The sequence below is a fragment of the Oculina patagonica genome, chromosome 10 (assembly GCF_052425735.1).
Source record: "Oculina patagonica isolate OP01 chromosome 10, crgOcupat, whole genome shotgun sequence".
Lineage (NCBI taxonomy): Eukaryota > Metazoa > Cnidaria > Anthozoa > Scleractinia > Oculinidae > Oculina > Oculina patagonica.
The window spans coordinates 7344225-7355541 of record NC_135767.1 but is presented as its reverse complement, the minus strand read 5'-3'; the positions used below and the strand labels follow the sequence as shown (position 1 = coordinate 7355541).

General features: G+C 42.7%; 1 protein-coding gene across 2 annotated transcripts; it reads right to left on the bottom strand.

The window, feature by feature from the left end:
- Positions 1–727: 727 nt before the first annotated feature.
- Positions 728–11166, bottom strand: LOC144628306 (uncharacterized). 2 transcript variants are annotated; one of them, XM_078486391.1, is made up of 8 exons: positions 10992–11130; positions 7590–8012; positions 6293–6445; positions 5071–5184; positions 4131–4241; positions 2897–3098; positions 1048–1555; positions 728–923 (listed from the first exon to the last, which is right to left on the bottom strand). In XM_078486391.1, exons 1-8 carry the CDS (start codon positions 11092–11094, stop codon positions 789–791), a joined length of 1749 nt encoding a protein of 582 aa, XP_078342517.1. In that variant the 5' UTR covers positions 11095–11130; the 3' UTR covers positions 728–788. The 2 variants fall into 2 exon arrangements, with proteins under 2 accessions (XP_078342517.1, XP_078342518.1); XM_078486392.1 differs by having other exon boundaries at positions 857–1555; positions 10992–11166.
- Positions 11167–11317: the final 151 nt, after the last annotated feature.

Here is an 11317-nt window from a genome sequence, read left to right as displayed (position 1 = left end):
AGCATGGCATGGAGAAACAAGGTGACGCTACTCCGCCCCCGAGGGGATGCTAGTTTATCCCAAGTTTATCTCCCCGGCATCTTCTCAGGTTGCTCTAACAGTTCATCGGTACCCATTTATACACCAGGGTGAAGAGAGGCACTGTGAGAGTATTAAACGTGTCTTGCCCAAGAACACAACACAATTAGCCGGTCAGAGCTTGAACCCGGACTGCTTGAACTGGACTCCAGCGCACTAACCATTTCCCGAATCGTTGTTTTTATCGCGCAAGTCCTCACCCAAGTCGCGACAATATGCGTAGCCTGCGTAGCTGACGGGATGCGCGACCGAGTGCGAGTGCTTCGTTTACGGCGAACGGCGGATTCGAGCCGCGAGGGCATTGGGGAGAAGTTAGCCAATATGGGAAAAATTTCCAATCTTATATAAGAACGATTAACTTATAGCAGCGCATGAAGAAAATTCAACCACATATGCTCTGTGAAGCTTTTAACGGTGTTTAATGCTGGCATTACGATGAATGTAAACTAAACTTACGTTATACTTAAACAGAAAAACGTTTTGTTTTGACGACTGGAACTGCAAAAGTTATTTTTTGTAGGCGCGCGCGTGAAACAATGACATAATAAATCTTTCTTTGGTTCCAGTATTTTACAGCTGTAAGTTTCGTCGAGTGCTTGATCAATGTGCAAGCTTTTTTCTTTCAACCCGTGCATGATAGTGGATTTGCTAAATCCAGTTTTTCATAGTCTTTTCACGGCAGACTTTGATTCCAACTCTGCATTATGGTATTATTCATGAGCCACTGATTCTCTGTCATTGGTTATTTCTTCCGCCGAGTCCAATACCTGATTGTCCCGAATCTGAATAGTTTCTGTGTTTACTAATGTTTGGTTGCTGGGAATAACTTCAATATTCTCTAACTCCTGATTATCTTGAATAGCCTCACCGAGCTGGAACTTCTGTGTTTTCTAATTCTTGATTGCTTGAAATCGCTCCACTATTATCAAGTTCTTGATTACTTGAAACAGTTTTCGTATTTTCAAATACTTGATTATGTGGAATAGTTTCACTGTTCTGTAATTCTTGATTGTTTGGAATAGTTTCGCTGTACTCCAGCACTTGATTACTTGGAAAAGCTTCTATGTTCTCTAATTCATGACTACTGGGAACAGTTTCGCTTAGCTTCAATTCTTGATCAGTTGGAAAAACTTCTGTGTTGTCCACCAATTCTTGATTGCTTGGAACGATTTCGCTGTTTTGCAATTCTTGTTCACTTGGAATAGCTCCAATGTCCTCTACTTTTTGATTGCCTGGACTTGTTTCGCTACTTATCTTCAATTCTTGATTACTTGAACTTATTTCTATGTTAATCAATTCTTGATTACTTAAAATAGTTTCTTCGAAGTTCAATTCTTGACTGTTTAGAACTGTTTCCTCAGCGTTCTCCAATACTTGATTTCCTAGAATTGTCTCTTTGTTTTTCAATTCTTGGTCACTTGATGAGCTACTACCTTTGTCTTTCTTTTGTTTCTTTGCTCTTTTTCTCTTTTGGCTCCTACAAAAAATAAAAAAACATAAACCTCGACTTCAGTTCGGGATATTATCCAAAAGCTACAGTATAAATCTAAGTATTATATCTGATCGTAAAAGAAATCTGCTTAGGTACGAAATTGTCCGTATTAAATGTAGCTTAAAAAAGAGATTTTGCTGCGTAACACTCAAAATAACTATCAATGAGTGTTCAATAGGGTTCTCGGAATGCTTTAAATGCTGTATTAAACAGACGTTTCGGGGAAACCCCTTCATCAGTGTGAATATGATGTCTAAGGGCCTGTTTACAAGCAGGTAGGGTAACCCTAGGTGCTAGGGTTACCCTAGCAAGAGGGTTAGAAGATAGCACGGATTTACAAGCAAAAATTCGCAGGTAGGGTAACCCTACTACCCGGGTCAACTTACACCGGTTACGCTTCAGTTAACCTTGTAAAATTTTGTCGTAAGAAGCTGTTATTCGAAAATAATTCCGTTCCAGTGCAAAAATACGACAAATTGTGAATGAACACGATGTTTCTTGGTCACAATTCGCTGTTTTTGTCGGTATTTTTAAACATATTTAGCTTCTTGGAGCCAAAATAAAGTTGTCCCGGGTAGGCGAGTTATCCCTAGCAGAGCGTTTACAAGGTGCTAGGGTTACCCTGGTGCTAGGGTAACCCTAGCGCTCAGCTAGGGTTACCCTAGTGCTAGGGTAACCCTAGCTGCCTTGTAAACACGTCGATGAAATAAAGAAGAAATGTGGGAGCGCTAGGGTAACCCTCCTGCTAGGGTAACCCTAGCACTAGGGTTACCCTACCTGCTTGTAAACAGACCCTAAGGAACGCTTGAGCTTATACGTTAAATTATAGTTAGTAGAGCCGTTAGCGTAACTGTAGCGTAACTCAACAGAGAGATACACTGTCTCTGATTGGTTGTTGCGTGCGAATATTAGCCAATCAGAGGCACTACACTAACAAAGGCTCTTCTCGAGAAACAAATCGTTTGACAGAAAGGGTGCTTTTCAGTTCATATGCCGTTCATAGAAAAAGGTACCCCTTTGACACACCTAAGGTAGAATTCTGACCCCTAAAATTTCTTGGATGAATTAGCCCTTCGATGCTTATTTAGAGGTACTTTAAAAAGCGCTTAAATAACCTTACTGACAGTTTTCCCTACTCTTTTTATACTTCAAATCGTGAGATCCCTCACCCCTTTCTGGCGGAGCCTTCCGTCATAGGACACTAAACGTAGTCTCTTCTTCCCCCCTACCCGGGAAGCTAGTGTGTCCGCTCCTTTTTCAAGCCGCGAACTGGATGATTAACTGATTAGTTTAAAAGGACAATAATAATTAAGGCGTTGTACCAACCAGTAAAGAAACATTCCCAAACAGTTGAACACCACCATCACGGTTATCATAATAGCTCGTTCTGTTTGGCGTGCATCGTAGGAGAACACTGGTTTTCGTATTATCTTTGTTGGTCTTTTACGCGGGATGGCAATCTTTTTGTCGTGTTCTTTGATGATGGGAGGAGTTGTCTCGCCGTCTTCCGTGTCAGATCTTGCAATTTCTGAAAGCATGCATAAAGACACATAAAATTAGTGAGGGGGGGGGGGGGGGGGGTGAGAGGGGGGCCAGTTTCCGTAGCATGAAACGACTAGGAGTATTTCTATACTTCTCCCCGGATGGGATGCTAGTCCATCGCAGGGATACCCACAGCATTACATTTGGCCGCGACTCATTTATGTGTGGAGGAGGGAAAGCAAAGTGTCGGGAGCGCTCGCTTCTCACCAACGTGGATTCCTGGACGCGGCGTCATACTTGGGTTGAGTTTGTTTGTTGGTTCTCCTCTTTTCTCTGCATGAGAGCTTTTTCTGGGTAATCGGGTTTTCCTCCCTCCTCAAAAACCAACACTTCTAAATGTCAATTTGATCGGGAAACCGAGGGCCACATGTTTGTTAGTCGCAAGACTTACGTGCGACCGTCGTTAAACAAAGTCGATTGCATCGATTGATTGATTGAGACTTACTGACTGACTGACTAACTGATTGACTGAATGACTGAATGATTGACAGACTGATTGACTGACTGACTGACTGACTGAATGATTGACAGACTGATTGACTGACTGACTGACTGACTGACTGATTGACTGACTGACTGACTGACTGACTGATTGACTGACTAACTGACTGACTGATTGACTGACTGACTGACTGACTGATTGACTGACTAACTAACTGACTGACTGATTGACTGACTAACTGACTGACTGACTGATTGACTGACTGACTGACTGACTGACTGACTGACTGACTGACAGACTGTCTGACTGACTGACTGACTGACTGACTCGATCTCTGATTCGTTGATTGTTTGTTTGATTGCTTGATTGCATGGTTGGTTGGTTGATTGATTGATTGATTTTTATACACCAGGGTTGAGTAAGACACTTAGGAAAAAGTTTCTTGCCCAAGAACACAACGCATTGACCCCGGCCCGGGCTCGAACCCGTCCACTCGATCCAGAGTTCTGCGCACTAACCATAAGGCCACCGCATTTCTTTATAAAATTTCTATTATAAGTTTAAAACATGACTAACCAGAACAATCCTCCCCTGTAAAACCTGGCAAACAAGTGCATTGAAAACTCCCTGGTACGTTATTGCAAACGCTGTTCTTTGGGCAAGGGCTTTCAAGACATTCATCGATTTCTGAGGAATAAAAACGTGACATTCGCTTAAATTTGTTTATTACGTATAATCCGTTTACATGATGACTTCTTTCTATAACGTTCTATGGATATGTCATATAGCAGGGTAATTTCTGTTAGTAATATAAATATAGTAGTTCACAAAAGGAAAACGCAGGCCTGTTTACTTGGCCTTATTCGGTAAGCGGCCGTTTCCTCGCCAACGAGTCGTACAGTAACGGTCAGTTCGCTAACGTCTCATATTGATATGAGTTTAATATATCAACTGCACTATATTGCAATAAAGTTTACCAGACTCTTAATTAAGTAATAGCACACTAGGGAGTGAAAAAAACTGAATATTTCTCGTTAAGCCTAGAGCAACTACGTCGGCGAGCTGCCTGTTATGCTGGATTTCCACTGACGCGTAATTTTTCACGTGTGTTTCCGTGCGTGACAAAATGTTAAATTTTATTATTTTTATTTTTTAATAGAGACATTGTCTCTAAATTTTATCACGCACGTAAACGCACGTAAAAAAATTACGCGTCAGTGAAAATCCACTTTTAGGGAAACTACTCGTTGGTGAATCGACCGCAATTCCCTAATTCTGCTATACAACGGATCGAGAGTTTTATGAAGAATTCGATAAGGTTTATGCGAACTCCAAAGGAATAGAAAATAGTGCGCTCTTTTCCATTTCTTTTAATATTAGACGAGAAATTAATGTATGAGGATGTAGCGCGGGTTACTAAAGTTGTGTGTGACAGATTTTTACCTTCTCTAAATCGACCCTTACCAGCCACTGCGCTAAGCAGCAGTACGGTTAGAGTAAGATGACAGCCGCTTACCAACATCGCAATTGCTTCCTTTGTAACCAGGCAGGCAATGACATTTGTAACTTCCAATGGTATTAACACATGTAAACAACGCTCCACATGGAGACTTCTCGCATTCATCAACATCTAAGAAAAAACATGTGAAATAACATTTTAGTATCCACTGTACTTTTTACAACCGCCCGACCAGTTGGCTCAGTTGGTAAACCGCCGGACTGTTGTGCGGGAGGTCTCGGGTTCGACTCCCAGACCTGCACTAACTCCCAGACCTGGCGCATACTGCCTGAGTTTATCCCGGTTTCCATAGCATTAAGCAGCTAGGAGTATTTCTACTCCCCCCTGGATGGGATGCTAGTCCATCGCAGGGTACCCCCCCCCCCCCAGCATTTTTTCGCCGGTATCCATTTATACACCTGGGTGGAGAGAGGCACTATGAGAGTAAAGTGTCTTGCCCAAGAACACAACACAGTTACCCCGGCCAGGGCTCGAACCCGAAACGCTCGCTCCGGAGTCCGGCGCGCTAACCATTAGGCCACCGCCGCCTCCCACAGACCTGCACTCAGGGTCTTTTAAAATAACTGAGGAGAAAATGCTGTCTTTGCAATGACATCTGCAAATGGTTAGATGTTCTAGTCTTTTCGGATAAGGACGATAAACCGTAGGTCCCGTCTCCTGCATCTTCAGTGTTATATGGTCAGCAGGGGGTGTTAAAGAACCCACACTTATCGCAAAGAGTAGGGCACTGAGTTCCTGATGTCGTAGTCTGGCCTTGTTTCACGGGTTGGTGCATCACATAGGTTAGCCACCTTTCCCCCTTGAACAGAATTTTCCAAGAAAAATTACTATGATTATGATTACTATGATTACTTCAGTTACAGTACAACTCCTTTCTTCTGCTAGTTAATCTGTTAATACACTGTATTTTCCAGTTAATTTTCACTACATCTCTAAGTAAACTTAGTCTTTGTTGGGGGGGTCTCTCCCCCCCCCCCCCCCCCCCCCCTTTTTTCTTTCTCTCTCTCCTCCCCTCCCCCCCTCCCCTTCCCTTTCGCGCCCCCCCGCGGCTAGCGTGTAGGTGAGTCACGATTGGTTTTAGTTTTACTTCTGATTAGTTGAGAATGCGGCGCGTGCTTATTAAACCAATTACAAAGCGTAGTAATGCAAAACCAAAGCAAACTCAAATTACTTTCGGCATTCAATCAAAATTCGCTCTAATGTACATATGAAAACTTACCAACACACCCTCGTCCGCGAATAGCTTGCCAGCCTTTCGGTTTACAAACACATTTGTATTCTGCAGGCCAAATGCGCCCAGACAGCCGCCTTGGTACACAGATTTCATTTGACCTGCACTCCGTTCTAAAGTATCTGCAAGCATCATGGGCCCCTAAATTGTAATATAAAATGTATAAGTAAATCTGTACATCACAACACTTCGAACCTTTTTCAAAGGTTGAAAAATTTGTTTTGATAATTTACGATATTTCCCAGTGGGGAATGGGAAGGGGTGCTAAGAGTTTTTTTATACGGGGAAACTTCGCTCCGGCTCCCCTCCCCTTCAATCCATTTGGCGAAAAGGTAACCCTTCCGTATACCTTCAATACAAAATAAGGGAAGCCTCGAGCCAAGCGGCCCACTGACTACCGGAGCTTATTTTGATTTCGATAGCATTAAGCGGCTGGGTACCCCCCTCTCCCCCGGCAATATTTCGCCGCTGCCCATTTATACACCTGTGCCCAGTTGTTGAAAGGGTGGATAACGCTATCCGCTGGATAAATACTAACTATCCGACAGCGTCGTATGGTTTGTTAAACATTTATCCACTGGATAGCGATTTATCTGGAGGATAGCATTATCGGTCCTTCGAACAGCTGGCCCCTGGGTAGAAAGAAGCCCTATGGGACTAAAGTGTTTTGCCCAAGAACACAACACAGTGACCCCGGCCAGGGCTCGAACCCGGAACGTTCGATCCAGAGTTCGGCGCGCTATAAAACCATTAGGCCACCGCGCCTTCACCAAAACAAAATAGCACCCCGTTTACATACCCAGAAAAGGGTTACTGCTAAAAAATAACAACGCGAACTTTAATACCATTCTAATATATAATTCGTTATAATTAATCAACGTTATAGTCAGTTTACTACATAATTATTTTGATACAGTCGTCAAACTAGCTCTACGTTGTTACAACTGAACATGTCAAACTGTTTTAAGTTTCGTTTCGTTTTATGGTTTTGTTCAGTGTCATTGGAAACTATTGCTGTAGAAAATTAAAATCAGTTGTGCCAATTTTAAGACTTACTGTTTGTTAATGCAGGTCAGTATTTTGACAATTTTCGCGAAATTTAGTTCCCTAAAATGTATCTTTTGGCCAATTCGCGAAATTTAAGTCCCGCGAAATATGCCCGTTCCATTTTCGCGAAACAAAGTTCCCGCGGAAATAAGCCACTATAGAGAGTAGCCCCTCCCCTGTGGGATTTTTTTGCTTGGTCTCGAGTATGGTAATCGTAAGCTTAACTTGTATTACCTACCTTTTAGTCTGACTGAATGGGGATGGTACTGTTGCTTATATTGATGCATTACACCAAGCACTTCGTATTCAGTGCTGACAAATATTCTCCATGTTGTATGTCTGTGTAAATTCCAATTATACGATCTGGAGTATCGGTAGACCCTCCCTTCCAAAAGCATGTCTCGCTTTTGACTAAATCTCGCCAGCACCATAGAACGAACTCCAAACACTTCCGTGTCGGCAGGTTGATCCACATACACGTGCATTACAAGATCTTTGAATGGAATGATGAAATTGTCGTGGATGTCCTTTCGCCAGTACGGAGAGAAACATAAGCCATAAGGAGTCCAACCACATCCCCAACCACGTGAAAATATTCCTACATTTTTTTTCTCAAAATAGTAAACATCCTCCATAGCAATAAGCCTCTGGTTTCCTTTCCCTAGGCGAGAGAAGTAAAATCAAATGTGTTATTGTCACAACAGTTGCATGGATCGTCACGCACTCTAACGTCACGTAACGACTTTTATGCAGACGCGTCGTTAAGTCCTGGCAAAACGGAGACGCAAGGTTTCAACTTGTGTCTACTTGGGTCTTCGTTTGGCCAGGACTTGCGTGCATATGCACTTGCGTTGACTTGCGATGACTTGCGTTCACGTTGTTCGAAATCAAATTTTGAACGCAGGTCAACGCAAGTTTTTCACCGTTTGGCCACCCAACGCAAGTCAAACACTGAATTGCTGGGCGCACCGTAGCATTGAAATGGGTTTTTGGACAATTTGCGTGCATTTGCGAGTAAACTTGCGAGTCCGTTTGGCCACGCAACGCAAGTCTGCATGCAAGTTCAACTTGCGACCACTTGCATTACCGTTTGGCCAGGGCTTAAGCGCGTCACACCGACTTCTTTGCAATTATCTTCTACCTTATTACATGAAATTTTCGCGACACGTTAATTTCGCGAATTTCGCGATTCCAAAAAATCGCGAAATTAAAGTGACGCGAAAAATAAGCGTCGCGAACATAACATGACGCGAAAATTAAGTGACTCAGTACGTCAATAATCAAGAAAGAATATGTTTAGAACCACTAAAGGAAGGAATCTTTAATGTAAATGGATGTTGTCGTCATTTGACTGAAGAAAGATAACTCACGGACTTGCGTTTTGTTAGTTTTGACGTTATTGCTACTTTAATGAAATCGTTTTATTTATTCAAGGGCATGTTTAATAATATTGCCAAGAAAATCTAAATCGTGTTTTACTCAAAAACGCGAAAATAAAGTGATTCAAAATACGAAATTTTCGCAATATCGCGAAATTAAAGTGTCGCGAAATATGCGCACCTCAAAATCGCGAAATTAACGTGTCGCGAAAATTTCATGTAATAAGGTATATAGACTCCTGATTTGTCTCATTTTTTGCGCCCCACTGATCATATGATTGCTATTGATCCCTTGAGTACCAGGATTTTCTTAAAATGGACACAGCCGACGTCTGGCGTACGACTCAGTATGTTTTCTGAAATGGTGTACGATAAGTTACAACACCGATATCAAGGGACTTGAGCGATCGTCAGTAACATGGCGAACAAACCGGAGTCTCCGTTATAATAGCGGAGCTCCTAAGCGTAGCACCATAACCATGAAAGAAGGAACACTATCGAAATGAGTTTTCATGGTCAACATGGATAGCGGCATGGTTCGCGGGCGCGTACGTACGGCGTACATACGTACGGAGTCGCGCAACATGGCGGCCATAGTTTGATGGTAGAAAGAGTGAAGCAAGAAGGCCGTATAAAGGCGGCCGTATAAAGGCAGCCTTTAAAATTTAAAGAGGTTTGAAAAGAAAAACAAGAAGCAATGAAACAAAATGTGGCTGAAAATTACGTGTAGAAAGTAATCGACCGCCAAAAAAGTGGACATTGAGAGCCATAATCGATCGATGACTTTCGTGTCTATCTGTAAAGCCAGCATCGCACATGAAGGAGCATTCGAAAGCTAAATCGGGTTGATATAATAAACAAACCATATATAATATTTAAAAAAGAAAAAAAAAACCTTGACCCTCTGGGATTTGAACTCACGACCTCCCGAGCCTCAGACTGGCACCTTACCGATTGAGCTAATCCGACAAACTCTGTTATGCACGTTGAATATATCCTATATCAATGTAATAGATATTGTGGAGTCTACTAAACTGCTGCGAAACTATAACAGGATCACGAAACTATTTTCTATTGCTAGAAAGCAGATAATTTACTGTACTCTTAAGTAATTTTTCGTGCCATGAGTAATGATTTTGCCCCGCTTTAAGATTATTATTTTTGTCGTACTGCTGACATTCAGTTTAACCGTGAGCTATTTAAATTTGTCTTGCACCTATAAACCGCCATAAACTTTAGTACTTTGGCCGCTTATTCACTAGAATGAAAACATTGTAAGCTCCAGTGAAAATTAAATAAATGGGGAGCTCCGCTTTTAGGCGTGCCTAAATCTATATATTAGTTTTGTCCATAATGCATATTTTGGTTTCTCTGGGACCTTAGTGAAATATAAACGTAGACGGCAGATAAAGAAACATTTCGCAGGGACAAAAACACAGCAAGTGCACATGTAGGAGGAACATGTTGAAGCGACAAGTCCCCTTAAAGGTATCATCGCGCACACGCACAATGGACGTGTCGGTGTAACATGTCCTTGCTACACTTTCTTGTGTGTGTACGTTGTGATTTTGTCCCTGCTACATGTCCCTTCGTGCGCGAGCTCTGTAAAATGCGGGCGCGGCTGCAACATTGCTCGCGTCCGCTCTTAAAATTGTTGAGTGTGATATTTCGCGCAAAGTTGCAGAAGTAGAATTTCTTTCAACTTTTGCAACATTGCGCGAAGTGTCTCCACTATCTGCAACGTGCACGTGTCTCCACTATCTGCAACATCGCGCGCAGCGGAGTCGCACGAACATTAGCACTTTCCTGCCTTCTGGTTATTCACTGAAACTCAAACACAAAACTCGTTTTTTTATCTACCACAAAAAAGTTGCGCTTTGTTCATCGCGATCACTTGATCTAGCCTGCAAACTGACTCACGTTCGAGGTTCATTCGCAAGCGATGAAGCGGCGAGAACGAGTCCGCTAGCAAAGCGAGCCGGCGAAACCTAGTTTGCAAGCAGGCTCCTCGCGCGAAGCTAGGCGAGACGCGCCGTCTAGTTCTAACTACTTGCGCGACTCAAACGTCTGCCGTTCGCAGGCTAACTTGATCTTGTCAGCGTCGCTTTTTTTACCGCGTGAGCAATAAAGCGCGAAATCTTGCAGCGTGTCCGGGCCTTTTAGGTGAATTTTTGCTTCAATAAGGCACGATTTACTCTTTTCATTTTTCTGGAGATTGGCCATTCCTCCATGTCCTTTCTGTAAATGATATGAGTACTTACAGAATGTTTCTGCGTCGTCCGGTTTTTGAGCCAAAGTGGAATAGTTTAAACCAGCAAGTAACATAAACAATAACGATATTGAAAATTGCAAGTTGATCGCCATTTTCAGTGTCCATCGTCTTAAGGTAAGTCTATTGATTACGTATGAACTTAAGAGCGTCACGCGCGAGGCACGTGCGCTAATTAACAAGATTCTGCGTGCACACACTGCATGCTCTGCCTCGTCCCCAGGCTACCCTCCTTGGTTGGTGCGCGGCGCGCGTGGTTTTGTAAGTCCGTTGCACTCTTAGAACTGATCGATGTTTGGACGCTTCGCCACCTAACCA

Excerpts from the sequence above, each read along its gene's own strand:
- LOC144628306 (XM_078486391.1), bottom strand. The coding sequence starts at position 11,094 with ATGGCGATCAACTTGCAATTTTCAATATCGTTATTGTTTATGTTACTT. Across the intron at positions 5,185-6,292 it reads TCGCGGACGAGGGTGTGTTG|ATGTTGATGAATGCGAGAAG; the intron begins GTAAGTTTTCAT and ends GTTTTTTCTTAG. Across the intron at positions 1,556-2,896 it reads TTGGGAATGTTTCTTTACTG|GAGCCAAAAGAGAAAAAGAG; the intron begins GTTGGTACAACG and ends TATTTTTTGTAG.